The sequence below is a fragment of the Oryctolagus cuniculus genome, chromosome 4 (genome assembly GCF_051225735.1).
Source record: "Oryctolagus cuniculus isolate XC-2025 breed Fujian yellow rabbit chromosome 4, ASM5122573v1, whole genome shotgun sequence".
NCBI lineage: Eukaryota > Metazoa > Chordata > Mammalia > Lagomorpha > Leporidae > Oryctolagus > Oryctolagus cuniculus.
The window spans coordinates 174,340,403-174,366,841 of NC_142870.1; the positions used below are offsets into that span (position 1 = coordinate 174,340,403).

The window sequence follows — 26,439 nt, forward strand, 5'->3', positions numbered from 1 at the left end:
GTAATTCTCTACACCGTTTATATGGTGTTAAGAAAAAGCAATGACGGCTGCTCGGAACTATCGAATCACAGAGCAGACACGGGAAGCTACAACCTCCAGCCTCCGCTCCAGCAGCTGCTCCCCCTCGCTGGAGGCAGCACCGCAACGTCCGTGCAGCTCTGGCTCCCCCTGGTGGCTGCACGCAACACTACAGGAGAGCGATGTGACTCAGAGCCCCACGGAGAGCGAGACAGGATGACAGTCCTCAAACTCACCATGTTATATAAATAAATAATTACACTGTTATTTTCTGAAGAGCTTTTCCAGGCTGAAGCTTAATACATTTTTGCCAATTTTTCACTGGCAAAGCCTTTACAAATGTGGCTCTGAAAAATGATTAGACGCGAAGACCTTACGGATAAACACGACACATAAACACTCCGTGTGGATCCAAACAGCCAAAGTACGAGCACATACAAACAGCAGGCAGAGATAAACACTGCACCCACTGTCCTACGAAGACAGGCCAGAGCCAACACTCCTCTCCTACACACACTCTATTCTTGAGAAGCAGTCCGACGGTCAACTTGAATCATTAACGTCAGGCAAAAGTGAGACAACAAACAAAAGGAAGCCGGCTGTATACACTACTCCTAGCGCACACACACACACACACACACACACCCCAGATACCCAGACACAGCAGTGGACAAGAACACCGCCCTTCAGGCGGAAGGGTCACTGACTTCAGGGACAAAGCTTTTACCGCTAAGCCTTCAGGGTCGCCTGTCTTTCCCTCTTCAGTGTCTAGCTGGTATGTTTTTCATTTCACATACTACGTTCCACCTCTGGACTTGTATGATTTTATACACCCTAATTTCATATCCAGATGTGCCAGTTCAATACTCCATGCAGAATCAAATGGACCCCATATAATAACAAGTTGTTCAAGGAAATTCTGTCCGTGAAGTGACAACAGCATTGCTTGTTGGGTTTTTGTTTTTCCCCGGAGAGGCAGACAGCTCCAACCTGCTGGGTCACTGCCAAATGCACACAACCTCCACAGCGGGGCCAGGAGGAAGCAGGGCCAGGAACTCAGCCCAGGTGTCCTGCATGGGCACAGGGACCCAACCACTGAGCCTCACTGCTGCCTCCCAGCCTCTGCATTAGCTAAAGCTGGAGCCAGGGGCCGGCGCTGTGGGGCAGTGGGTTAAAGCCCCAGTCTGCGGCACCAGCATCCCATGTGGGCGCCGGTTCAAGTCTCGGCTGCTCCACTTCTGAACCAGCTCTCTGCTGTGGCCTGGGAGGGCAGGGGAGGATGGCCCAAGTATTTGGGCCCCTGTACACATGTGGGAGACCTGGAGGAAGCTCCTGGCTCCTGCCTCCTGCCTTCAGATTGGCAGTGCTCCGGCCGTTGCAGCCAACTGGGGAGTGATCCAGCAGATGGAAGACCTCTCTCTCCTCCCTCCTTCCCTCCCTCCCTCTCTCTCTCTGCCTTTCTTTCTCTCACTGTGTAACTCTTTCAAGTAAATAAATACATCTTTAAAAAAAAAAAAAAAAAAAAGCCAGGTACTCTGATATGGGACATGGGTCTTAACAGGCATCCTAATACCCCGAATGCCCACCCCGACTTGTATTCTTTTTGAAATTTTACTTTCATTACCTGAGGTAGAATGAAAGTGAGGCAGTACAAAATAGAGTGAGAGAGAGGGAAAGAAATACCTCCAATCTGCTCGTTCACTCCCCAAACGCCTTCAACAGCTAGGGCTGGGCCAGGACAAAACCCTGAGCCCAGACCTCCATCCGGGTCTCCCAGCGTTGGCAGGGCCCCGAGCACGCAAGCCATAGCCTGCTGCCCTCCAGGGTGCACTGGCAGGAAGCTGCATCAGAAGCAGAGTAACTGGGACTGTAACAGGCACTCTGATACAGGATGTGGGTGCTCCAAGGGGCAGCTCATCGCTGGCCACAAGGCCCGCCCCCGCCCCGTCCTCCGCGTATTTAGTGAGCTAAGCTGGACGAAGGCTGCAGGACGGCGCTCGGCAGGACGGACGGGACTCACCCTGAGCTGGGAGATCGCTGCCTTCCCTTCCTCGCTTTCTTCATCGAACTCGTCGTCGCTCCACTCCCAGCCTCCGTCCTCCGTCTTGTGAAGGCGGCCACTGGAACCCGGCACTCTCCGGACCTGCTCGTCAGGAGGAGACGTGGTTAGCACCAAGCGGAACGCTCGCTCACGGCACTCCCCCTCGGCCATGCAGCCCTGGAGGAGGCAATCACCTCCCATGAGTCCGCATCTCACAAGCCTCCCTCGCTTTCTTCACAAGCTCCATCCTCTGCCGTCGGTAATGGTGGACTCCACACTTCCTACGTGCTCTCCCACAGTCCACGCCCAAGCACTCCATTCTCAGTGGCGACGCACTGAACCCGATTTGCATTTCTCTGATCGCTAACGGTCTGAGCATCGTGTGTGTGTGTGTGTGTGTGTGTGTGTGTGTTTATTGGCCATCTGTCTGCTTTTCAGAGATCTATATTTGGACCCTTTGCCCATTTTTTGGTCTCTTCATTTATTTACAGTTTTTTTTTTTAAGATTTATTTATTTTACTTGAAAGTCAGAGTTACATAGAGAGAGAAGAAGAGGCAGAGAGAGAGGTCTTCCATCCGCTGGTTCACTCCCCAGATGGCCACAACAGCTGGAGCTGTGCCGATCTGAAGCCAGGAGCCAGGAGCTTCTTCCAGGTCTCCCACGTGGGTGCAGGGGCCCAAGGACTTGGGCCATCATCCTCTGCTTTCCCAGGCCACAGCAGAGAGCTGGATCAGAAGTGGAGCAGCCACGTCTCAAACTGGCACCCATACGGGATGCTGGCACTGTGGGCAGTGGCTTTACCCACTATGCCATAGCGCCAGGCCCTTAATTCCAGTTTTTATAGGTATATTCTAGATACAAGTCCCTTATCAGATACATGATTTGCAAACATTGTCTTTTCACCTTCTTGATGGTGTCATTTCAACCATAAAATTTTTTTTATTTTGTTGAAGTCATTCTATTTTCCTTTTACTGACAGTATTTTTGGAGTCCCAGCTAAAAGGCTTTGGCTATCTCTAATGTCCCAAAGATTTACTCCTCTACACAGGTCACCCTTATCACAAAGGGTAGTGACAAGGCCACCACGGATCCCTAAAACCACAGATACAGGACTAAATTCCACAGGAGGAGGAGGGGCTACAAAGCGTTCGATTCGCTGCACCAAAAATAATTTTTTTAAAGATTTATTTACTTATTTGAAAGTCAGAGTTACACACACAGAAAGAGAGAGAGAATGAGAGAGAGAGAGAGAGAGAGAGAGATCTTCCATCCGCTGGTTCACTCCCCAAATGGCCACAACGGCAGAGCTGTGCTGACCCAAGCCAGGAGCCAGGAGCTTCCTCCAGGTCTCCCACGTGGGTGCAGGGGCCCAAGGACTTGGGCCATCATCCTCTGCTTTCCCAGGCCACATCAGAGAGCTGGATCAGAAGTGGAACAGCCGGGTCTCGAACTGGCTGGGATGTCGGCACGTAGGCGGCAGCTTTCTCCCTGCGTTTTTTGAAGCACCCTCCTGTGTTGCTGTTCGCCGTTAGTACTCGCTTAGCAAGCGCCTTCCTCTGGCTTCCCAAGTCACTGATCACTAATCTACCGCCTTTCAGACTGGAACGTTAGTTCCAGCGTTCGCGCCGCCTCACCGTTCCTGACCTGTGGGGTTTATGACTCTCGCGGACACTCTCCGAGTAAGTGCAGAAGGCTGGGAGTAGGCAGGAGTACGCGGCGCTGCCTTCTGAGGCTCACTCTGCGCAGCCGGCCACACGGCAGACACCAGCTCAGCGCGCCCCCAGTCGGCACTGCTGCAGCTGCAGGCCAACAGCTCCACACGCGCACACACCACGCACAGAGCACACACCACACACAGAGCACACAGAGCACACATCACACACAGAGCACACACCACACACACAGAGCACACATCACACACAGAGCACACATCACACAGAGCACACATCACACACAGAGCACACATCACACAGAGCACACATCACACACAGCACACACACAGCACACATCACACACAGCACACACCACACACAGAGCACACACCACACACACAGAGCACACATCACACACAGAGCACACATCACACAGAGCACACATCACACACAGAGCACACATCACACAGAGCACACATCACACACAGAGCACACATCACACACAGAGCACACATCACACAGAGCACGCATCACACACAGAGCACGCATCACACACAGAGCACACATCACACAGAGCACACATCACACAGAGCACACACCACACACAGAGCACACATCACACAGAGCACACATCACACACAGAGCACACACCACACACAGAGCACACACCACACACAGAGCACACATCACACACAGAGCACACACCACACACAGAGCACACATCACACAGAGCACACACCACGCACAGAGCACACACCACACACAGAGCACACACCACACACAGAGCACACATCACACACAGAGCACACATCACACACAGCACACATCACACACAGAGCACACTACGCACACAGAGCACACATCACACACACAGAGCACACATCACACAGAGCACACATCACACACAGAGCACACTACGCACACAGAGCACACATCACACACAGAGCACACACCACACACACAGAGCACACATCACACACAGAACACATCACACACAGAGCACACATCACACAGAGCACACACCACACACAGCACACATCACACACAGAGCACGCAACACGCACAGAGCACGCATCACGCACAGAGCACACATCACACACAGCACACATCACACACAGAGCACACTACACACACAGAGCACACATCACACACACAGAGCACACATCACACAGAGCACACATCACACACAGAGCACACCACACACAGAGCACGCACCACACACAGCACACACCACACAGAGCACGCACCACACACAGCACACACCACACACACAGCACATCACACACAGAGCACACATCACACAGAGCACACATCACACACAGAGCACACACCACACACACAGAGCACACATCACACACAGAGCACACATCACACACAGAGCACACACCACACACACAGAGCACACATCACACACAGAGCACACATCACACACAGCACACATCACACACAGAGCACACTACGCACACAGAGCACACATCACACACACAGAGCACACATCACACAGAGCACACATCACACACAGAGCACACTACGCACACAGAGCACACATCACACACAGAGCACACCACACACAGAGCACGCACCACACACAGCACACACCACACACACAGCACATCACACACAGAGCACACATCACACAGAGCACACACCACGCACAGAGCACACATCACACACAGAGCACACACCACACACAGAGCACACACCACACACAGCACACATCACACACAGAGCACGCACCATACACAGAGCACACATCACACACAGAGCACACCACAGAGCACGCACCACACACAGCACACACCACACACACAGCACACACCACGTACAGAGCACACAGAGCACACACCACACACAGCACACATCACACACAGAGCACGCAACACGCACAGAGCACGCATCACGCACAGAGCACACATCACACACAGCACACATCACACACAGAGCACACTACGCACACAGAGCACACATCACACACAGAGCACACATCACACACAGCACACATCACACACAGAGCACACTACGCACACAGAGCACACATCACACACAGAGCACACCACACACAGAGCACGCACCACACACAGAGCACACACCACACACACAGAGCACACATCACACACAGAGCACACATCACGCACAGAGCACACATCACGCACAGAGCACACATCACACACAGAGCACGCATCACGCACAGAGCACGCATCACACACAGAGCACGCATCACACACAGAGCACGCATCACACACAGCACACATCATGCACAGAGCACACAGCACGCACAGAGCACGCATCACGCACAGAGCACACATCACACACAGAGCACACATCACACACAGAGCACCCCTGCGCGTTAGGGCACTTCCGGCCCCCGAAGCTGCGGCAGCTCTAACAGCAGCGAACACACGGCAGACGCCAGGCGTGCACGCTGCTCTGCGCAGGCTAAGGGCAGAGACGGGAGGCTGCTATGGGGAGGACGCGCCAGCGCGGCGCAGAGCTGAAAGGGCGCCGAGGGACGGGCCAAGTGTGTCAGCTTAGCGAGTGCTGACCAGGCGGGCAACTGGCCAGGCCACTTCCCCGAGGCTGTAACTAGCTGGGGGTGGTGCTGTCTGTTTTCTAAGCCCACAGGTGACTCCGACGTGTACCACTGAGCAAAAACGCTCAGTAAACGAAGCAGCACCCAGGAAAATGTAGGGCAAGCGAAAGGACGCTGGAGCAGGGCAGCATTTTTGCAGGAGGTAAGCGGTGTGCCCTTACATTCAGGAAAAGAGAGCGACGACAGCAACTGCCGCTGCCCGTCACCAGCGCTCCACCAGGAAGGCGAGGCCCGACGCCAGGTCTGAGTCTCCCGCCCTGCGGAGCGCCTGCCGCCACAGCGGAGACAACTGCCGCCCGTGCTCAGGGAGACTCGCACTTCCAAGTGTGCAGCACCCCCTTCCGCTTCCTCATCAGCAAAACTCTGAGCAGTGTCAGAACCCACAAGCAGCAGATCCACGGGAGGGAATGAACCACTACTCCCCGACGGGCCTCCACCGCATCGCATGCATCACACACACACACACACACAGACACACATACACACACACACATGAGGCCCAGGCCGTATCTCTCACACTCACACACACACATGAGGCCCAGGCCGTATCTCACTCACACACACGCACACACATGAGGCCCAGGCCGTATCTCACTCACACACTCACACACACACACACACACACACACGAGGCCCAGGCCGTATCTCACTCACTCACACACACACACACACACACAGAGGCCCAGGCCGTATCTCACTCACACACACATACACACGAGGCCCAGGCCATATCACACACACACACACACACTCACACACACACACACTCAGGCACACGCACGCATGCACATAAGGCCCAGGCCTTCACCAGTCCTTCCAGTCCATCATCAGCACAAGCCCAGACCGGCCTCGCTCCTTCACACTGGCTAGGTCTGCTTGGAGCAGAGAAGAGGTGGACGGGGGAGCACACACCACACTGCACACACACACCTGCTTCCCAGGTTCATAGAATTAATATGGGAGGGAAAACCCACAGACTTTGTCCAAACTGGGATCTTACTGCATCAGTCATGTTATGAACAACCTTCCTAGAAATTACATGTGTAAGCAAGGTTCTTTGGGTCTGATTAGAAGCTAAAAAACTTGGTGCTGGAAGCAGGTACAGTGAGTTACATCTAAAACTATAAGAAATAAGTAAAATCAGGGCCAGCACTGTGGCATAACGGGCAGAGCCACCGCCTGCCAACGCCAGCACCCCCTACGAGCGCTGGTCCACTTCTGACCCAGTTCCCTGCCGACGGCCTGAGAAAGCAGCAGACGAAGACCCAAGGACTTGGGCCCCTGCCACCCACGTGGGAGACCTGGACGAAGCTCCTGGCTCCTGGCTCGGGCCTGGCCCAGCCCTGGCCAGTGCAGCCACCTGGCGAGTGAGTCAGCATGGAAGACCTCTCTCTCTCTCTCCTTCCAATGAATAAACAAATCTATAAAAAAATTATGCAAAACTGGAACTCTGGAAGCAGTCATTACACAGGCTTCGAGTTAATTCACTAACTGCTCTCCCGCTCTACTGGACCGCACAGTGACAACCACGCACAGCACAGACCAATGCCATTTGCTGATGCTGCAGAAGGAACTGAGAGGAGTGACTTTCATTTACCATTACACAGTACCACTTAGCATGTACGTTCAAACGTGAAAGAAAGGAAATTCCTCCAGCAACTTCCCAAGAAAAATGAGTGAAATCTTCATTTACCTTTTTAGATCTTTCAGAAATGGTAGGTGCTCTCTGCAATATTTTTTCTTGAAGAAATTCTTTATTCTGGGCAGGAAAAACAAGTATTTCCTTACAAGAAGTTTTCACGGAACCGGAAACGCTGGCAGAAACGGTCACATCAATTACCCGGAGACAGTAGCTATCTCACGAGAAGCGCGAGCAGCCTTCCACCACGTGGCCCCGGGGCTCCAGAGGCCCTCACCCCACGGCTCTGGCCGCTGAGACGTGGTCTCCAGGCCCCCACGCCCACGAGGCACCTCACCCCACGGCTCTGGCCGCTGAGACGTGGTCTCCAGGCCCCCATGCCCACGAGGCACCTCACCCCACGGCTCTGGCCGCTGAGACGTGGTCTCCAGGCCCCCACGCCCACGAGGCACCTCACCCCACGGCTCTGGCCGCTGAGACGTGGTCTCCAGGCCCCCACGCCCACGAGGCACCTCACCCCACAGCTCTGGCCACTGAGACGTGGTCTCCAGGCCCCCACGCCCACGAGGCCCTCACCCCACGGCTCTGGCCGCTGAGACGTGGTCTCCAGGCCCCCACGCCCACATTTCCCACCACTGCAACATCCCACTACCCATCTCTCTGGGAAGTGAAGTAGTCACTAACTCAGTAGTAACGGTCGAAACACGGGTAGCTCTCTGTTATCCACGGCTTACATTTCTAACAGCAAAATTTAACATTCACTGTTATTTGGTAGGCTTAGCTTGCTACTGAATTTGTATTTAGCAATATATTCACTAAATTGCAAAGCAAGTACCTTCATTTACCAAGGACTGTACTCATAGCGTCCTTGTGATTATCTGTCTACCATCATCCTTCCCAACACGGTCGTCGGAAGAAACACAGCTTCCACACGGTGCGCAGACACAGGCGGCGGCGCCTGAACACAGAGGCGTGGCAGCACCACGTGAACACGGGACACTGAAAGCTGCAGTCCTTACCTTTGCTTTCTGGAAAAATTTGTGCCTTAACAGTTCTGCTGCTGTTGGTCTAAAACCAGAAAAGAAAAATTTTATAGCTAGTTCAAGTGTACCGTGGGTTTCCATCTGTGAGAAAATGATTCCCTGAGCAGCAAAGTAAAACTCATTATAGTCTACTCTGCTTAACCCGTGACACAGCACAATGTATTGTACACTCGCTCTACGACACTGAGACTGCACTCCTCAAACACAGACGCTCCATCATCACGGGTCCTGGGCCGGCGCTGTGGGCACGGGTTCGAGTCCCAGCTCTTCTCTTCTGATCCAGCTCCCTGCTAACGCAACCGGGAAGGCACTAGCAGATGCCCAAGTACTAGGGTGCCTGCCACCTCCATGGGAAACCGGAAGGAGTTTCAGCTTCTGGCTTCATCCTGGCCCAGCCCCAGCCATTGTGGCCATTTGGAGAGTGAACCAGAGGATGGAAGACTTCTGTGTCTGTCCCTCTCTCTGACCTGCCTCTCAAATAAACTAATCTTTTTTTTTTTTTTAAAGGAATTGGAGATCTTGAAACTAAAGTATATTCCACACATTTCACAACTTTTTTTTTAAGACTTATGTATTTATTTGAAAGGCAGAGTTACTGAGAGGCAGAGAGAGAGAGAGAGAGAGAGAGAGAGAGAGAGAGAGAAAGAGAAAGAGGTCTTCCTTCCACTGGTTCACTCCCCAATTGGCTGCGATGGCTGGAGCTGAGCCAATCCGGAGCCAGGAGCTTCTTCCAGGTCTCCCACACGGGTGCAGGGGCCCAAGGACTTGGGCCATCCTCTACTGCTTTCCCAGGCCATAGCAGAGAGCTGGATTGGAAGTGGAGCAGCCGGGGTTTGAAAAGACGCCCATATGGGATGCTGGCACTGAAGGTGGAAGCTTTATCCGCTATGCCACAGCGCCGGCCCCACCACAACTGTTTTTAACTTAACTCTGCGTGGTCTCTATTTGTTCTGATTAAATGCACCCCTGTCTGTTAAACAAGCTTTTTAAACAGTGCCATTCAGAATACTGAATTTCCATTTTACAGACTGGACCTACCATGGAATCCTGAACAAATCACAATTTTGCTAAGCAGGCACAGTGTTACTGGCCAAGCCCTTGGAAACAGTCGTTCTTAAACACTGCGTGCCCTGGAAGACTGGGAGAGCTAAAGACCCCAGTGAGCAGGCTGTACTCCACCCCAATTAAAGAAGGGTCCTGGGGCTGCGCTGTGGTGCAGTGGGGCAGCTGTCGCCTGCAATGCCAGCATCCCGTACGGCAGCACCAGCCCGAGCCCCGGCTCTGAGCTGCCTCCCTGCTAATGCGCCTGGGAAAGCAGCGACAGATGGACCAAGTGCTCGGGCCTCAGCCACACACACGGGAGACCCGGATGGAGTTCCTGGCTCCTGGCTTTGGCCGAGCCGACACCTGGCTGCTGCAGCTATTTGACAGTGAACGGGCAGACAGAAGATCTCGTTCTGTCTCTTGCTCTCTCTGTCTCTCTGTTGCTCCACCTCATGTAAATAAGCAAATGTTCAAAAATAAGCCCAACGCTGAGCTGCTCAGCACAGCTTTCACCTTTCATTCCTCCTTCCTCGGTCGATTTCCCTTTTTCTAAAAACACAACTTGGTAAGAGTTAAGCGACACTGGGAATGAAAACTCCATCTTTAGTCGGACAGTATCTTGACGTCATGCTCACCTTTGAACGACAGTTTGATTAGAGGGAGAATTGTGGGCTACAGTTATTTTCTCTTTGCAATATTTAACTACATGCTGGCCTCACCAATTCTGGAAAATTCTCAGCCATTTGTTTAGACTCTGGCTTCTCCAACTCTCTCTAGCCTCTCTTGGTATATCTAGATAGATAGATAGGCACACGTGTGTCTGTATATACAAGGGTGTGAACACACACGCAGACACTCAATCGGTCAGGCTGTCCTCCCGTGTCAGCCTCCCTTCCGCATCTCCATCCCTTGCTGCTTCTCAGCACCCGCCGTGTGACTGAGAGCGGGCCCTGCAGGGAGCCGCCCGGGCTGGATCTCTGACTGCACTGCTCGCCGTGCGGGACTCTGCCATCACTTGTGAGACAGCTAGCAGGGTCAGCCCCCACAGGGCTACTCTGTAAGGGAAACGGAATGATGCAGACTGTGCGCAGCAGCACCTGGTCCTGGACGAGTCACAGAGAATTCTCTTTGTTCTACTGGACCTCCTGTTTGTCTAGCTCAGAGTTTTTAACTCAGAAGTGTTTCAAATCAAGTTTAACTTCAGTTTATAAACTGGAATTTTCTGTATCTTCCTGGTTTATTTTTTTAAGACTTAATTTATTTATTTGAAAGGCAGAGCCCACAGAGAGAGAGACGGAAAAGAAAGAGATCTTCCATCGCCTAGTTCGCTTCCAAATGCCAACATCAGCCGGGACTGAGCCAGGCTGGGAAAAGGAGCCAGGAGCTCCATCCTCGTCTGTCCTGCGGCCATCATCAGCTGCTGCCTCCAGGGCACGCAGGCAGAGAGCTGGACTGCCAGCAGCAGCCGGCACTGACTCAGCACTCCTACATGGGATGTGGGTGTCCCAGATGCTGCCTTCACCTGCTGTGCCACACACCGGCCCTCTTTTCTCTTTTAGAGACACTTTTTATTCTTAAGTGATTTTAGGCTTAAAGAAGAGTTGCAGAGAGAGTATAAAGTCCCAAGGTTCTCTTTCCCAGCTTCCATTGATGTTATCAATTTACATAATCTTGGGACAATTACCAAGAACTTAACTGGAACATTAACATGGCTGACTATTACCTGAACTACAGACTTCAGGAAGTGCCTTCGGAACATTCATGGAAAAGCCACCCTGTACCTGAATTTCTCCTCATCGTCCTCAAGTCTGCTTGCACTCAGTTTTCTCCGGCTTTTCTGTTCCAGTCCTAACGCGGGGGCTCTCCTCCGTGCACTTGCACATCTCCTCCAATCCGGGACAGCGTCTGACCCTCTCCTCTCCTGGAGGCTTCTAAATCTTGGTGGGGTGTCCCACAGCACAGTCCGCAGTGTGGTTTGGCTGCTGGTTTCTCACCAACTAACTCAGGGCGTCTGGGGAGTACCGCCCAGACGCCGCGGCCTCGGCACGCCTGCACCACACCCTGCCTCACCAATGGTGACATAACCTTGAGGACCTGCCGGGTTCCCCTTCCTCATCGGACGCCATCGCTAAGCCCGGCCCACACTCAAGGAAACCCACTAAGCTTTAAACTTTCATTACTACATTTTTCATCTCTCATAGTGCTAATTGCTTTGGTCGTAGTCAAAGTCTTTGCCTACACTTCTGGTTTCTTCTTCTTAAATATATTTATCTTGCAGTCTTACTGCATTTGCCACATTTTCTTGGAGCATTAACCCTGCTTATGCCTGCTACACTAACTCATTTATGATTCTGGACAGTGCCCTACTCCTCCGCGGGCTTGTGCACGAATCACGGGCACCTGGAGTCTGACGGCCTCAGTGTAGCCCTGTGACTGCTTCTGGCAAGCAGAACGCTGGCTTGGCATTAAGTCTGCGCCTTTCTAACTGTGTGGGTTCCGGATGCCAGGGTCAGAGATTTAGACCGAAGCTGCAGACCGCCAGGGCGAAGGCCTCGATTATTCACAAGGTTCCGCTTTCTCTTGGTGCCGACGGCCAGCTGTTACTCTGGTCTCCGCTTTCACTGAGAATGCAGATAGCTGAGGGTGGAGCTCTCAGCAGGCTCCCAGTCCACGCCCCTCACTGGGTGGGCCCCAAACCTCAATCTGTCACCACATCGAAGGGTGAATCCTACCCAGGCAGGGGTGGGAGTCTGGCCTGGTGGGTAACCCTGCAGCTCACACCAGAGCACCTGGGCTCCCACCAGTGCAGTCTGCAGAGAGCAGCCACCACGCTCTGGTGATCTGGCTCCTCACCCGTGGGGCCGCAGCTGCACTCCCGGCGCCGGCTTCACTGCTCCACGGGAACCTGCCCTAGTGCTCTGGGCATCTGGGAGCAACTCAGCGACTAGAACCCTGCTCTCTCTCTGCCTAATGTCTTAAAAATAAAAACATTACAATTAAAAACAAAAAAGAAATCCGACCCAGTAGGTTACTACTGAGGGTGGCTCCTGCATTAGTTCATGAAATTTCTTCTCTAACTCATGGCTCCCTCTTTATTTCTGGCATCCAAAGATCTTAAGTTAGATTTTTATCTGGCATTTCAAGGGATTTGTATCAAGAGAATTTTGTTCTTTTAGTCAACCAACTTGCCAAAAGCCAAAGTGTTCCCTATTTTTTCAACCATTTACTCAGAAAGAGAGGGCGAAAAAACTAAAAACAGGGGCCAGTGCTGTGGTGTAGCAGGTAAAACCCTTGACTGCAATGCCCGCATCCCATATGGGCGCCGGTCTGAGTCCCAGTTGCTCTACTTATGATCCAACTTCCTGCTGCGGCCTGGAAAGCAGCAAAGACAGCCCGTGCGTGGATTCCTGTTACCCTTATGGGAGATCCAGAAAAGGCTCCCGGCTTTCTGACTTCATCCTGGCCCAGCCCGGGTGGTTGTGGCCATCTGGGAGGTAAACCAGCAGAGGGACGATCTCTCTCCATCTCTGTCTCTCCCTCTCTCCTAACTCCATCAAGTAAATAAATAAATAAATCTAAAAACACAAATACAATTCTTTACCTGTTGTTCTTATGCCTTCCAAAACTTCTAAGAGTAAATTCTGAACCCCCATTTTATACACACACACACACACACACACTCTATAGACATGACCAAGCAAAGCCTTAGGACTGAACCCATTCCGGGCAGTGAAAATCTCTCACGTTGCTGACCATTAAAGAACTGTTAGTGCTAAGTTCTGGCTGCTGTGGCCATCTGGGGAGTGACCCAGCAGGTGGAAGACCTTTCTTCCTCTCTCCCTCCCTCCCTCTCTCTGCCTTCAAATAAATAAATAACTAAACCTTAAAAAACAAAAACTGTTAGTGCTGGTACCTACATGTAATACAAGGTTGTCGCTGGGTGTCCCGGGGGGCTGGGCCAGGACACCCTGTGGGCACCCACGTGCAATACAAGGTTGTCCCTCGGTGTCCCGGGGGGCTGGGCCAGGACACCCTGTGGGCACCCACGTGCAATACAAGGTTGTCCCTCGGTGTCCCGGGGGGCTGGGCCAGGACACCCTGTGGGCACCCACGTGCAATACAAGGTTGTCCCTCGGTGTCCCGGGGGGCTGGGCCAGGACACCCTGTGGGCACCCACGTGCAATACAAGGTTGTCGCTCGGTGTCCCGGGGGGCTGGGCCAGGACACCCTGTGGGTACCTACGTGCAATACAAGGTTGTCCCTCGGTGTCCTGGGGGGCTGGGCCAGGACACCCTGTGGGTACCTACATGCAATACAAGGTTGTCCCTCGGTGTCCCGGGGGACTGGGGCCAGGACACCCTGTGGGCACCTACGTGCAATACAAGGTCGTCCCTCGGTGTCCCGGGGGGCTGGGGCCAGGACACCCTGTGGGCACCACAATCTGCAGATGCTCAGGTGCCTTCTACACGGCAGCAGGCCCACCCTGCACGTGACATCATCGTTACATGACTCGCGGCATGAGCACAATGTGATGACGCACAGAGACTTGTTAGACTGCACAGTCTGGACAGGAAAAAAGTCTGCGCATGTTCAATTCAAACACAGTGTTAGAAAAAAACACTTTCGACCTGCAGCTAGCAGAGTGGTGGATGCAGAACCCGCAGACAGGGGGGGACCGTGTGTGTGAACCCAGAAGTTAAGATGGGAAGAGTCCTAACGCAGGAACCAGGATGTGGCATTCAAGTTCCAAGTCGTGACTAGGATGTGTGTGACCTCAAAGACAAAAGTCGCTGATCTCCAGCGTTCTGTGACTGCTTAATTCATAAAGTTACACACTTTGATATTCTTCTTACTCATTTGCTCCCTTGCCATTCAATCTGTCTAGTATTGACAAATAAGTTATTTCAAGTTTTGGTCTTCCTACTAAAACAGCTTCCTAACATGAAAATATGTACAACTGCTAGACACTGAATGTAAGTTTGCTATATGTATTTCTTTTGCTATTAACACTGTAAATGTTAACATTTAGATCTATTTGTTCATGCATTTTACATGCAAATTGGAAAGAAACCTCTCTACTAGTCTATCAATCCAGCTGGACAGAATTCACAGTACAAATTTAATAATCATAAGAAATTAGCCAGGAGACAGCTGTCCTGTCAGGACATACTGTGCACTAAGAAGACAGCAACCGTCCACTCATCCCCAGCCTGGCCTGGGCAGGGGCTTCTGCACGCTTTCTTTTTTGAAGTCTGTACTCATTTCTTCTGAATAAGCACCAAAAATTCTCCATGCTTACCAGCATGTGATTCTTGGACTTCCCCCACTGGCTCACCATGTCAGACACAAAACAAAGTCAAGTTTATCTCATACTTTACCTCTTTTCCGGATCTTTTTGAAGGCACAATGAAATCATTTTTCTAAATGATTTTCCATATTTTTTCAGCATTTCTTTATCTTGAACACCAGTTTCCAAAGACGGAGGATCATTCTGCAGCGTCAGCATTAAAACCTGTAAGAATTTACAATACAGTATAAAGTTCCAGCGACTCAATAAAGTTTAATTAACAACTGTGGACAAGAGTTTTCAAAACAGGCGATCACCACCACAGACAAGCAGATCCGATTTTCTAAAAGTTCACATCTAGGTGAGTCATTTAAATCCAGAGTTATTTATGTGTCTTCCTATATAAATAAAATATTACAGATAACTGGCGTCCCAGACCACCTTTTTTTTTTTTTTTTAAGATTTATTTATTTGAAAGTCAGAGTTACACAGAGAGAAGGAGAGGCAGAGAGAGAGAGATAGAAGTCTTCCACCTGCTTGTTCATTCCCCAATTAGCTGCAATGGCTGGAGCTGCGCCGACCCGAAGTCAGGAGCCAGGCACTTCCTCCGGGTGTCCCACATGGGTGCAGGGGCCCAAGGACTTGGGCCATCTTCTACTGCCTTCCCAGGCCACAGCAGAGAGCGGGATCAGAAGTGGAGCAGCCCATATGGGACGCCAGCACTGTAGGTGCCAGCTTTACCGGCTACTGCCAAAGCACCGCCCCCCCACTAGCTGTAGGGGCCCACTGTATCAACACTGCTAATGTCCTTGAGTTGGATTCTTTCTTTGTATCCTCAATAAATTCCTATTCTACCAAATCACCTAAAAACACACTAAAACCAGAGCAAGACTAGGAGCACGAGCCCGCCGATCGTGCCTGTCAGGGCCCTGTTTTCACTCCGCGTCTGTGAGATGGTCTTCTTTTCCTATTATTCAGGACCCCTAACAGAAATCACCGGGCCGGCGCTGCGGTACAGCAGGTTAAGCTGCCATCCATCACACGGGCATCCCACAGGGGCGCCGGTTTCAGTCCTGGCTGCTCCACTTCCGATCCAGCTCCCTGCTGTGGCCTGGGAAGGCAGCGGAAGATGGCCCAAGTCCTCGGGCCCTGCACCTTAACTCCTGGCCACAGCCTGGGCCAGCCCTGGCCAGCGCAACGTTTGCTGAGTGAGCCAGTAACCGGAAGATAATTCGCGCTCTCGCGCTCTCTGCCCCTCCCTCTAATTCTGCCTTTCAAATCAATGAATAAATCTTTAAAAACAAAAATCACAAAGAAGTCCTGGTAAACAAAGCCGCAGACCGCAGGTCCACGATCTTGCTGTGCTCTGCAGCGGGTGACACTCTTGACTCCCCTGTGCACCCTAAGTCTTCCCTCTCTGAGCTTCTGGGCAGCATGACAGCCTGGTGCAGAGACACGAGGCCAGGAGCTCACGTGTGTGCAGCAGGATGTGGTGGTGTGTGTCCTTCGGCGCTGTTATGCTGGGGTGGCTTTTGGGGCTCAGTGGAGCTAAGCAGATCCTTGGGACAGCCACAGCCCACACTGACCCTCCTGGGATGGAGTCCTGTCTCACAGTCTGACCTCTACTTCCAGAACCCTTTCATGATTTAAAAAAAAATCACTCCACAAACTAAGAATATAAAGTAACTACCTCAACTTAATAAAAGGCATATAAGAAAATCTCACAGCAAACATTATACTTAGTGGTGAAATACTGAAAGCTTTTATTCTAATCTGTCACTCTGCATTTCAAATGAACCTCTAAAAAAAAAAAAACTATGAAAACAAATATATTCATCAAAAAGCAGGATAGAAAGTTAACACAAAAGTCACTTGTGGGGCCGGCACTATGGCACAGTGGGTAAAGCCACCGCCTGCAGTGCCAGCATCCCATGTGGGTGCCGGTTCAAGTCATCGCTGCTCTACTCCCAATGCAGCTCTCTGCTGTGGCCTGGGAAAGCAGTGGAGGATGGCCCAAGTCCTTGGGCCCCTGCACCCACGTGGGAGACCCTGAGGAAGCTGCTGGCTCCTGGTTCCTGGATCCTGGATTCCGATCAGTGCAGCTCCGGCTGTTGCCGCCAACTGGGGAGTTAACCAATGGAAGAAAGACCTCCCCCCCCACCTTTCTCTCTGCCTCTCCTTCTCATGTAACTCTAACTTTCAGATAAAAAAAAATCTTTAAAAAAAAAAAAAAAAAAAAACACTTGCATTTCTTTACATTAACAATGAAGAACCTGAAAAGGATTTAGAAAAACAATTCCACTTATGTTAACATCAAAAACAATAAAAAATTCAGGAATTAACTAAAGTACTTGTACACTGAAAACTACAAAATATTCATGAAAGAAATTAAAGATGACAAAAACAAATACAAATATACACTATATTTACAGATTCGAAGACAACATCATTACAATGTCAATACCGTCCAAAGCAGTCTACAGATTCCAAGCAAACTGTACCGAAACCCCAGTGACATTTTTAATAGCAACAGAAAAGCTTATCCTAAAATCTAAATGGAATGTCAAAGGACCCAAACAGTTACAACAATCTTGAAAAGAACACAGCTGGAGGACTGGAACTTTAAAACGTAGTACAGGGGCCAGCACTGTGGTATCCTGGGTAAAGCCACTGCCTGCAGCGCTGGCATCCCATACGGGCACCAGTTTGAGTCCCGGCTGCACCACTTCCCATCCCGCTCTGCTGTGGCCTGGGAAAGCAGCAGAAGACGGCCAAGTCCTTGGGGCCCTGCAGCCACGTGGGAGACCTGGAGGAAGCTCCTGGCTCCTGGCTTCGGATCGGCACAGCTCCGGCCATTGCAGTCAACTGGGGAGTGAACCAGCGGATGGGACACATCTCTCTTTCTCTCTCTCTCTCTGCTGCTCCTTCTCTGTGTAACTTTGACTTTCAAATAAATAAATAAATCTTTAAAAAGAAGTGGTACAAATCCACAAGAATCCAAGAGTACGGTGCTGGCGTAAGGACAGGTGTGTAGATCAATGGAGCAGAAAAGTGAGAAACAATCACTCATCAGGCGACTTCTGACAAGAACAGCAAGAGCCTTCAATGAGGCGGAGACAGTCTTCCAACAAGCGGAGCTGGGAAAACGGATGAATCCACACGCAGACTGAAGCTCACCTCTCGCCTCACATCATATGCAAAAATCAACTCAAAGTGGGTCAAAGACCTAAGTGTACAACCTAAACCATTAAAACTCTCAAAAAACACACACAGGGCAAACTTTACAATATTAGACTTGTCTTGAATATGACATCAAAGATGAAAAAATACGTAAACCAAGCTTCACCAGATTTAAAGCTTCGGGGACGCTGTCCTGTCTGGTGGTCACGAGGCTGCCTGGCCCCTGCATCCCCCCAGAGTCCCGGCTCCGGCCCGGCTCCAGCCTCCTGCTGACCCACACCCTGGAAGGCAGCGGGCGATGCCTCCGACAGCTGGGTCCTGCCACCTCCGGGGGAGCCTGGGCTTGACTTCCGTCCCCCAGCTGTGGCCCCGCCCTGCCCCAGCCACTGCGGGCTTCTGAGGAGTGAACCAATGGATGGCAGTGCGCGTGCACACTCGCTTTCTCTGTCCCCCAAATAGTAAAATAAAAGTTTCTTTAAAAATTAAAATTTTGTACATCAAAAGACGCTATCAACAGTGTGGAAAGGAAATCCACAGGAGAAAATATTTGCCAACCATGTATCTGATAAGAGATCAATGTCAAGAATATATAAGAACTCCTAAAATCAACAATAAAAAAACCAAACTGAGTCAAACCAGGGCGAAGGAGTTGAGCAGACATTTTGCTAAGGAAGATACATGGCAAAAAGTACCTGCAGAGACGTTCAGTATCACTGACCACTAGGGAAACGCAAACCAGAATCACAATGAAATCCACCTCATACAATCAGGTGGCTTCCGGCCAACACCACCAAGTGTTGGTGAGCACACAGAGAAATCAGAAACCCTGGACAGTGCTGAGGCAAGCGTAAAATGGTGTAGCCACTGCAGAACACCACAGGCTGCTCCCCAGGAAGCCAGAACACAAGTAGGAGGGGAGGGGAGGGGAGGGGGGGAGGGGAAGGGAGGGGAGGGGAGGGGAGGGGAGGGGAGAGGAGGGGAGGGGAAGGGAGGGGAGGGGAGAGGAGGGGAGGGGAAGGGAGGGGAGGGGAGGGGAAGGGAGGGGAAGGGAGGGGAGGGGAGGGGAGAGGAGGGGAAGGCAGGGGAGGGGAAGAGAAAAGAGAGGAGGGGAGGAGGGGAGGAGGGGAGGAGGGGAGGGGAGGGATGGACAGGGGAGAGGAGGGGAACAGGGGAGGGGAGGGGAGGAAAGGGGAAGAGAAAAGAGAGGAGGGGAGGGATGGGGTGGGGAGGGGAGGGGAGAGGAGAGTAGGAGGGGAGGGGAGGGGAGGGGAGAGGAGGAGGGGAGGGATGGGGAGGGATGGGGAGGGGAGGAGAGGGGAAGGGAGGGGAGAGGAGGAGGGGAAGGGAGGCAAGGGGAAGAGAAAAGAGAGGAGGGGAGGAGGGGAGGAGGGGAGGATGGGAGGAGGGGAGGAGGGGAGGGAAGGGATGGACAGGGGAGAGGAGGGGAACAGGGGAGGGGAGGGGAGGAAAGGGGAAGAGAAAAGAGAGGAGGGGAGGGATGGGGTAGGGAGGGGAGGGGAGAGGAGAGGAGAGGAGAGGAGGAGGGGAAGGGAGGGATGGAGAGGGGAGAGGAGGGGAACGGGGGAGGGGAGGGGAAGGAAGAGGAGGGAAGGGGGAGGGAAAGGGAGAGGAGAGTAGGAGGGGAGGGGAGGGGAGGGGAGGAAAGGGGGAGGTAGAGGAGAGTAGGAGAGAAGGGGAGGAGAGGAGGGGGAGGAGAGGAAGAGGGGAAGGAAGGGGAGAGGAGAGGAGGGGGAGGGGAGGAGGGAGGGGGAGGGAAGGGGAGGGAAGGGGAGAGGAGAGGAGAGGAGGGGGAGGGGAGGAGGGAGGGGGAGGGAAGGGGAGAGGAGAGGAGAGGAGGGGGAGGGGAGGAGGGAGGGGGAGGGGAGGGGCGGGGAGGAAAAGACAAAACTTGGGAAGGGTGGCAAAGAAGACAGGCTCTAAACGGAACCGGGCCTTGCGACGGCAGGCACTGTGAAAGCGGGCCTCACCTTCATTGGCGGGTACTTATGATACGGAGCGGCCCCTGTGGCCAGTTCAATTGCCGTGATGCCAAAACTCCAGATATCAGCTTTGAAGTCATAGCCTCGGACCTGCGAGAACAGACAGCGTGTGATTGCGCCTACCACAGCAGAGCACTTCTGAGAGTTTGACACGAATCAAGAGTGTTCGCAAACTGTAAACCAACAAAACAATCTGAAGAATGCAAAAGCTAAATACACTCGGTATGAGGGAAAAAGGCAATTTCAATGCTTGCCAACAGTAGAGAAATTCTATACTCACTTCAGAGAATCTTAGTTAACTAAAGCAATGTTTATGAATTCTGCATGAAAATATGGACAACTGATTTTTACAAAATACTTACAAAATATGAAATTGTAAGTTTTAAAACTTTGGATCTCTGAGATAATCCTATTACTTTATTTATTTGACACGCAGAAATAGACGGACACTGGCAGTTTTCATCCTCTGGATCAGTTCCACACCTCCCCCAACAGCCAAGGTCGTGTCAGGCCAAAGCCAGTCCGTGACTCTCCAGGTTTCCCACGCAGGTGGCAGGCCCACCGTCACCTGCTGCCCCCAGAGTGAGCACCAACCATAAGCTGGGACTGGGAGAGGAGCCAGGACTCAAGCCCCCGCACTCCATGGTGGGATGCAGGTCCCTTAACTGGCATTGCAACCACGAGGCCAACACCTGTCCCTGCTCCTAGGTCTCGAGACAATTACAAACAGGTACATACTCCAGTTAAAAAGAGATGAGAAAGAACTAAAAATTCCCACAGTGGTAGTAACTGTTTGGGGTCCCTGATGTTCTGTGTATGGTATTTCATCACCTTAACCTCTAAAATGAAAAACTTACAAAGGGTGTGAATGTTATAGAACTGCTGACGGCACTTTACTGACAGATTTGCCTCCTTCTATACTGCCAACAGCATGTGCTTCTAAATTTAAATGCTCCACGCTACATGCAGGAGGTAACGGGTTTGGCAGCGCTGCCTTAAGACGGAGGCCCCACGTTCGTGCTGCCTTAAGACGGAGGCACCTGGCGAGACAGCAGTGCAAGACTCCTGCTCAGCAGCCCGCAGCCCTCGCAGCCCCGCTCATCCCTCGCAGGGCTCAGCCACGGCTGCGGAGCCGACCGCCAGCGCCCCTTGCTCCTCTGCTCGCGGGTGCAGTGTGTACCCCCACTGTGTACGCGTGGGACTGAGAACACGCCCTCATCCTCATCTGTGCCGTCAGACGACGTGTGCCCAGCGTCCCCATCGTCCTCATCGGAACAGTGAGTTCAGGTCTCCACACACTGGGCTCGGAACACCTGGGAGACGTCTACGTAAAGCAGCCTAAGAGAAATGGGGACGGAAACACCAGTCCGCAGACTCAGCAAACGAGGCGGCTTGAATGTAATTCAGAAACCATCAGGAAGCAGAGCACGGATCGAAGTGTCAAGGCCCCGAGAAGAGCAGGACAGCCAGGGAAGGGGTGAGGAGGGCTGCAGGGAAGGCGAGCCGGAGGAGGCCGGCAGGGAAGGGGTGAGGAGAGCTGTGGGGGGCAGGGAAGGGGTGAGGAGGGCTGCGGGGGGCAGGGAAGGGGTGAGGAGGGCTGCGGGGAAGGCGAGCTGGAGGAGGCCAGCAGGGAAGGGGTGAGGAGGGCTGCGGGGAAGACGAGCTGGAGGAGGCCGGCAGGGAAGGGGTGAGGAGGGCTGCGGGGAAGGCGGGCCAGAGGAGGCCAGCAGGGAAGGGGTGAGGAGGGCTGCGGGGAAGGCGAGCCGAGTCAGAGGAGGCCGGCAGGGAAGGGGTGAGGAGGGCTGCAGGGAAGGCGAGCCAAGTCAGAGGAGGCCGGCAGGGAAGGGGTGAGCAGGGCTGCGGGGAAGGCGAGCCGAGTCAGAGGAGGCTGGCAAGTGGATGGAGCGGGGGTGCCAGCGGTCTCCCACGCACCAAGAGGTGAGAAGCAGTAAGAAATGAGCCCTGTTTGAGAAGCAGCAGTTTCCTTAAAGGAGGGGTGCACTCACACCCAGCCACAGCAGCTGGGGACGCAGTCCTTCCAGGAGATAGCCGTGAGGACGCGGTCCTTCCAGGACGGAGCCGTGAGGACGCGGTCCTTCCAGGACGGAGCCGTGAGGACGCATCCTTCCAGGACGGAGCCGTGAGGACGCATCCTTCTAGGACGGAGCCGTGAGGACGCATCCTTCTAGGACAGAGCCGTGAGGACGCATCCTTCCAGGACGGAGCCGTGAGGACGCGGTCCTTCCAGGACGGAGCCGTGAGGACGCGGTCCTTCCAGGACAGCCGTGAGGACGCGGTCCTTCCAGGACGGAGCCGTGAGGACGCGGTCCTTCCAGGACAGCCGTGAGGACGCGGTCCTTCCAGGACAGAGCTGTGAGGACGCATCCTTCCAGGACAGCCGTGAGGACGCATCCTTCCAGGACGGAGCCGTGAGGACGCATCCTTCTAGGACGGAGCCGTGAGGACGCATCCTTCTAGGACGGAGCCGTGAGGACGCATCCTTCTAGGACGGAGCCGTGAGGACGCGGTCCTTCCAGGACAGCCGTGAGGACGCATCCTTCCAGGACAGCCGTGAGGACGCATCCTTCCAGGACGGAGCCGTGAGGACGCGGTCCTTCCAGGACGGAGCCGTGAGGACGCATCCTTCCAGGACAGCCGTGAGGACGCATCCTTCCAGGACGGAGCCGTGAGGACGCGGTCCTTCCAGGACGGAGCCGTGAGGACGCGGTCCTTCCAGGACGGAGCCGTGAGGACGCGGTCCTTCCAGGACGGAGCCGTGAGGACGCGGTCCTTCCAGGACGGAGCCGTGAGGACGCGGTCCTTCCAGGACGGAGCCGTGAGGACGCGGTCCTTCCAGGACGGAGCCGTGAGGACGCGGTCCTTCCAGGACGGAGCCGTGAGGACGCGGTCCTTCCAGGACGGAGCCGTGAGGACGCGGTCCTTCCAGGACGGAGCCGTGAGGACGCATCCTTCCAGGACAGCCGTGAGGACGCGGTCCTTCCAGGACAGCCGTGAGGACGCGGTCCTTCCAGGACAGCCGTGAGGACGCATCCTTCCAGGACGGAGCCGTGAGGACGCGGTCCTTCCAGGACAGAGCCGTGAGGACGCATCCTTCCAGGACAGGGCCGTGAGGACGCATCCTTCCAGGACAGCCGTGAGGACACGGTCCTTCTAGGACAGCCGTGAGGACGCGGTCCTTCCAGGACGGAGCCGTGAGGACCGCAGGGGAGCAGACGCGGGCACGTCACCGTGCGAAGGAATTACCAAGGCAACCGTGCCCGACCACTCCTCAGGCTGCTGCGGGCAAGTAAACCCTGCGCTCACAGCCCTTGTAAAGCTCTAGATGGTGTTGTGTTTTGTTTTTAAGGGTAAAGTCTTAACCAAAGAAGAGACATGTATTTCCCAGAGCTAACATGGTAAATCAAGCGAGAGCAAATACGACTAAGACTGTTCGGCTTCGTAACCAGCCTGGAACCGCTGTAGAGAGACAAGGCACGCGGCACACGGTACCTGCTCCATCACTTCAGGTGCCATCCAGCAAGGGGTGCCCACAAACGTCTTCCTCACTTTATTCCGGGTGATGTCACCGCCGGTTGCCAGAAAAGCACTAACTCCAAAGTCTGAAAGAGAATGTGCCAGGAAGACAGGAACAGCACAGTGAATACATTAACACCAGGAAAGCAGCACGACGCGGCCACTGGCCCACACGCACGGCAGACGGCCACTTCTCTTCTGTTAGCTGGAATTTCAGATAGATCAAGGCACCGCCTCAGGTTCCTCACTCCATTAACTCAGATTTGACTCCTTGCTCACACCCACCCTACATACTACTTACCAGATTCATTCATTTTCTGGTGATCGCTTTTTTTTTATAAAGATTTATTTATTTCAAAGGCAGAGTTACAGAGAGAGGGAGAGACAGAGAGAGATCTTCCATCTGCTGATTAATTTCCCAAATGGTCGCAATGGCCAGCACTGGGCCAGGCTGAGGCCAGAAGCCAGTAGGTTCTTCCAGGTCTCCCACACGGGTGCAGGGCCCAAGGACCTGGGCCATCCTCCACTGCTCTCCCAGGCCACGGCAGAGAGCTGGATCAGAAGGGGGGCAGCCAGGACTCAACCTGGCTTTACCTATTACACCACAACACTAGTCCAATTATTACTTTGACATGGTCACTGCAGCTCAAAAAACCCTAAAGAATCCAATCAATTCTTTATAGAATCCAATCAATCCTTTATAGAATCCAATCAATCCTTTATAGATTGGCATTCAAAAAGTTCTCAAGAACTTGGTCCAGAACAAATGTAGTAATCCTAATTGTATATCCTCATTTGCCAACAGATGTGTGACACTGGTAACTCAGCTCACCCAGGTCTCAAGAATCTTTCTACAAAGAAGTTAACCCCCAACGCTGAAGCCAAGGTACCAGCCCCTGCCGCGGAGGGCTGCCTGTCCCACACCGCTCGGCTGCCTGTCCCGCACCGCTCCTCGGCCTGTCCCGCACTGCTCCTCGGCCTGTCCCTGCCGCGGAGGGCTGCCTGTCCCGCACCGCTCCTCGGCCTGTCCCACACCGCTCCTCTGCCTGTGGGACTGAACCTGGGCCTGCATCGGTGCTCTCTGACCTCGGCTCTCACGAGCACGGCTGATCTGAGCCAGGGCGAGACACCTCGCTCCAAGCAGCCCGAGCACAGGCTCCCGGAGGTCTGCAGCCGGGGCGGAGACACAAGCACCGGGCTCCCGGAGCCGAGCCACAGCCAGAGCTGCGCCCTCCAGGTCCGCACAGCCGGCTGCCTGCCTGCGAGGCCTCGCTGCTCAGGGAACTGGCTCTGTGTGCCCCCAGCACACTGAAGAAATCCCCCTTGGTGAAGCTAGCCAGTGACAACCCCTGATTCCTAACATAATGCAGGTTTTCTACATCGTATCGGAGTCTCTTTGTTCTCGATTTCAGAATATTCTGTAGCATGTAAAATGAGTCTGTATTTGAAAACAGAATACCTGTGGACAAGCCCAGTGGGAGACAGACACTTTTAGCACTGCACACTCTGCAACTCCAGATCCAGAAGTCTGTGAACTCAGCCCTTGTGGAGCAAGTATTGTCACAGTATAAAACAGCAAGTCTACACAAGATGGACTTAAAAAATAAATGAATAAATAAATAGACTTATTTACGGGGCCAGCGCTGTGGCGTAGCGGGTGAAGCCACTGCTTGCAGTGCCACCATCCCATATGGCGGCCAGTTCTAGTCCCGGCCGCTCCGCTTCCCATCCAGCTCTCTGCTTAGGCCTGGGAAAGCAGCAGAAGATGGCCCAAGTTTTTGGGTCCCTGAACCCACATGGGAGACCTGGCTTCAAATTGGCTCAGCTCCAGCTGTTGCAGCCATCTGGGGAGTATACCAGTGGATGGAAGACCCCCCTCTCTCTAACTCTGCCCTTCAATAAATAAATATTTAAAAAGAAGATTTATTATCTGAAAGGCAGAGCAGGAGAGGCACGGAGGGAGACAGAGCTCTCTCTGCTGATTCTCTTCCCAAACGGTCACAGCCGAGAGCCAGGAACTGCATCTGGGTTTCCTACGTGGATGGCTGGGGCTCACTGGTGCATCCTTCGCTGACTTCCCAGGGGCATCAGCAGGACCTGGATCAAAAGTGGAACAGGGGCTGGCACTGGCGAAAAGGTTAAGTCTCCACTTGCAATGCCAGCATCCAAAATGGATGCTGGTTCAAGTCCTGGCTTCTTCACTTCCTATCCAGCTCCCTGCTAATTCACCTAGGAAAGCAGCAGAAGATGGCCCAGGTCCTCGGGCCCTTGCTCCTGGCTTCAGCCCTCCTTCTATCTCTGCCTTTCGAATAAAGAAATAAGTCTTAAAAAAAAAAAAAACACAGTGGAGCAGCTGGGATCAAAGTGGCCTCCAATACTACAAGCAGTGGCTTAGCAGTGTGCGCCCTCA

General features: G+C 53.1%; 1 protein-coding gene across 10 annotated transcripts in view; it reads right to left on the reverse strand.

The window, feature by feature from the left end:
* Positions 1 to 26,439, reverse strand: part of OXSR1 (oxidative stress responsive kinase 1) — a 105,940-nt gene that overhangs the window by 17,645 nt on the left and 61,856 nt on the right. For 8 of the 10 annotated variants that reach the window (XM_070073033.2, XM_070073028.2, XM_070073030.2 and 5 more), the window contains 6 exons: positions 24,006 to 24,115; positions 20,484 to 20,585; positions 15,407 to 15,540; positions 8,961 to 9,009; positions 7,996 to 8,061; positions 2,039 to 2,161 (listed from right to left, as the gene is read on the reverse strand). In XM_070073033.2, coding sequence (XP_069929134.1) covers positions 2,039 to 2,161; positions 7,996 to 8,061; positions 8,961 to 9,009; positions 15,407 to 15,540; positions 20,484 to 20,585; positions 24,006 to 24,115 — 584 coding nt within the window. The remainder of the gene's footprint in view (positions 1 to 2,038; positions 2,162 to 7,995; positions 8,062 to 8,960; positions 9,010 to 15,406; positions 15,541 to 20,483; positions 20,586 to 24,005; positions 24,116 to 26,439) is intronic. The other 2 variants (XR_016232948.1, XR_016232949.1) reach the window with 1 other exon arrangement.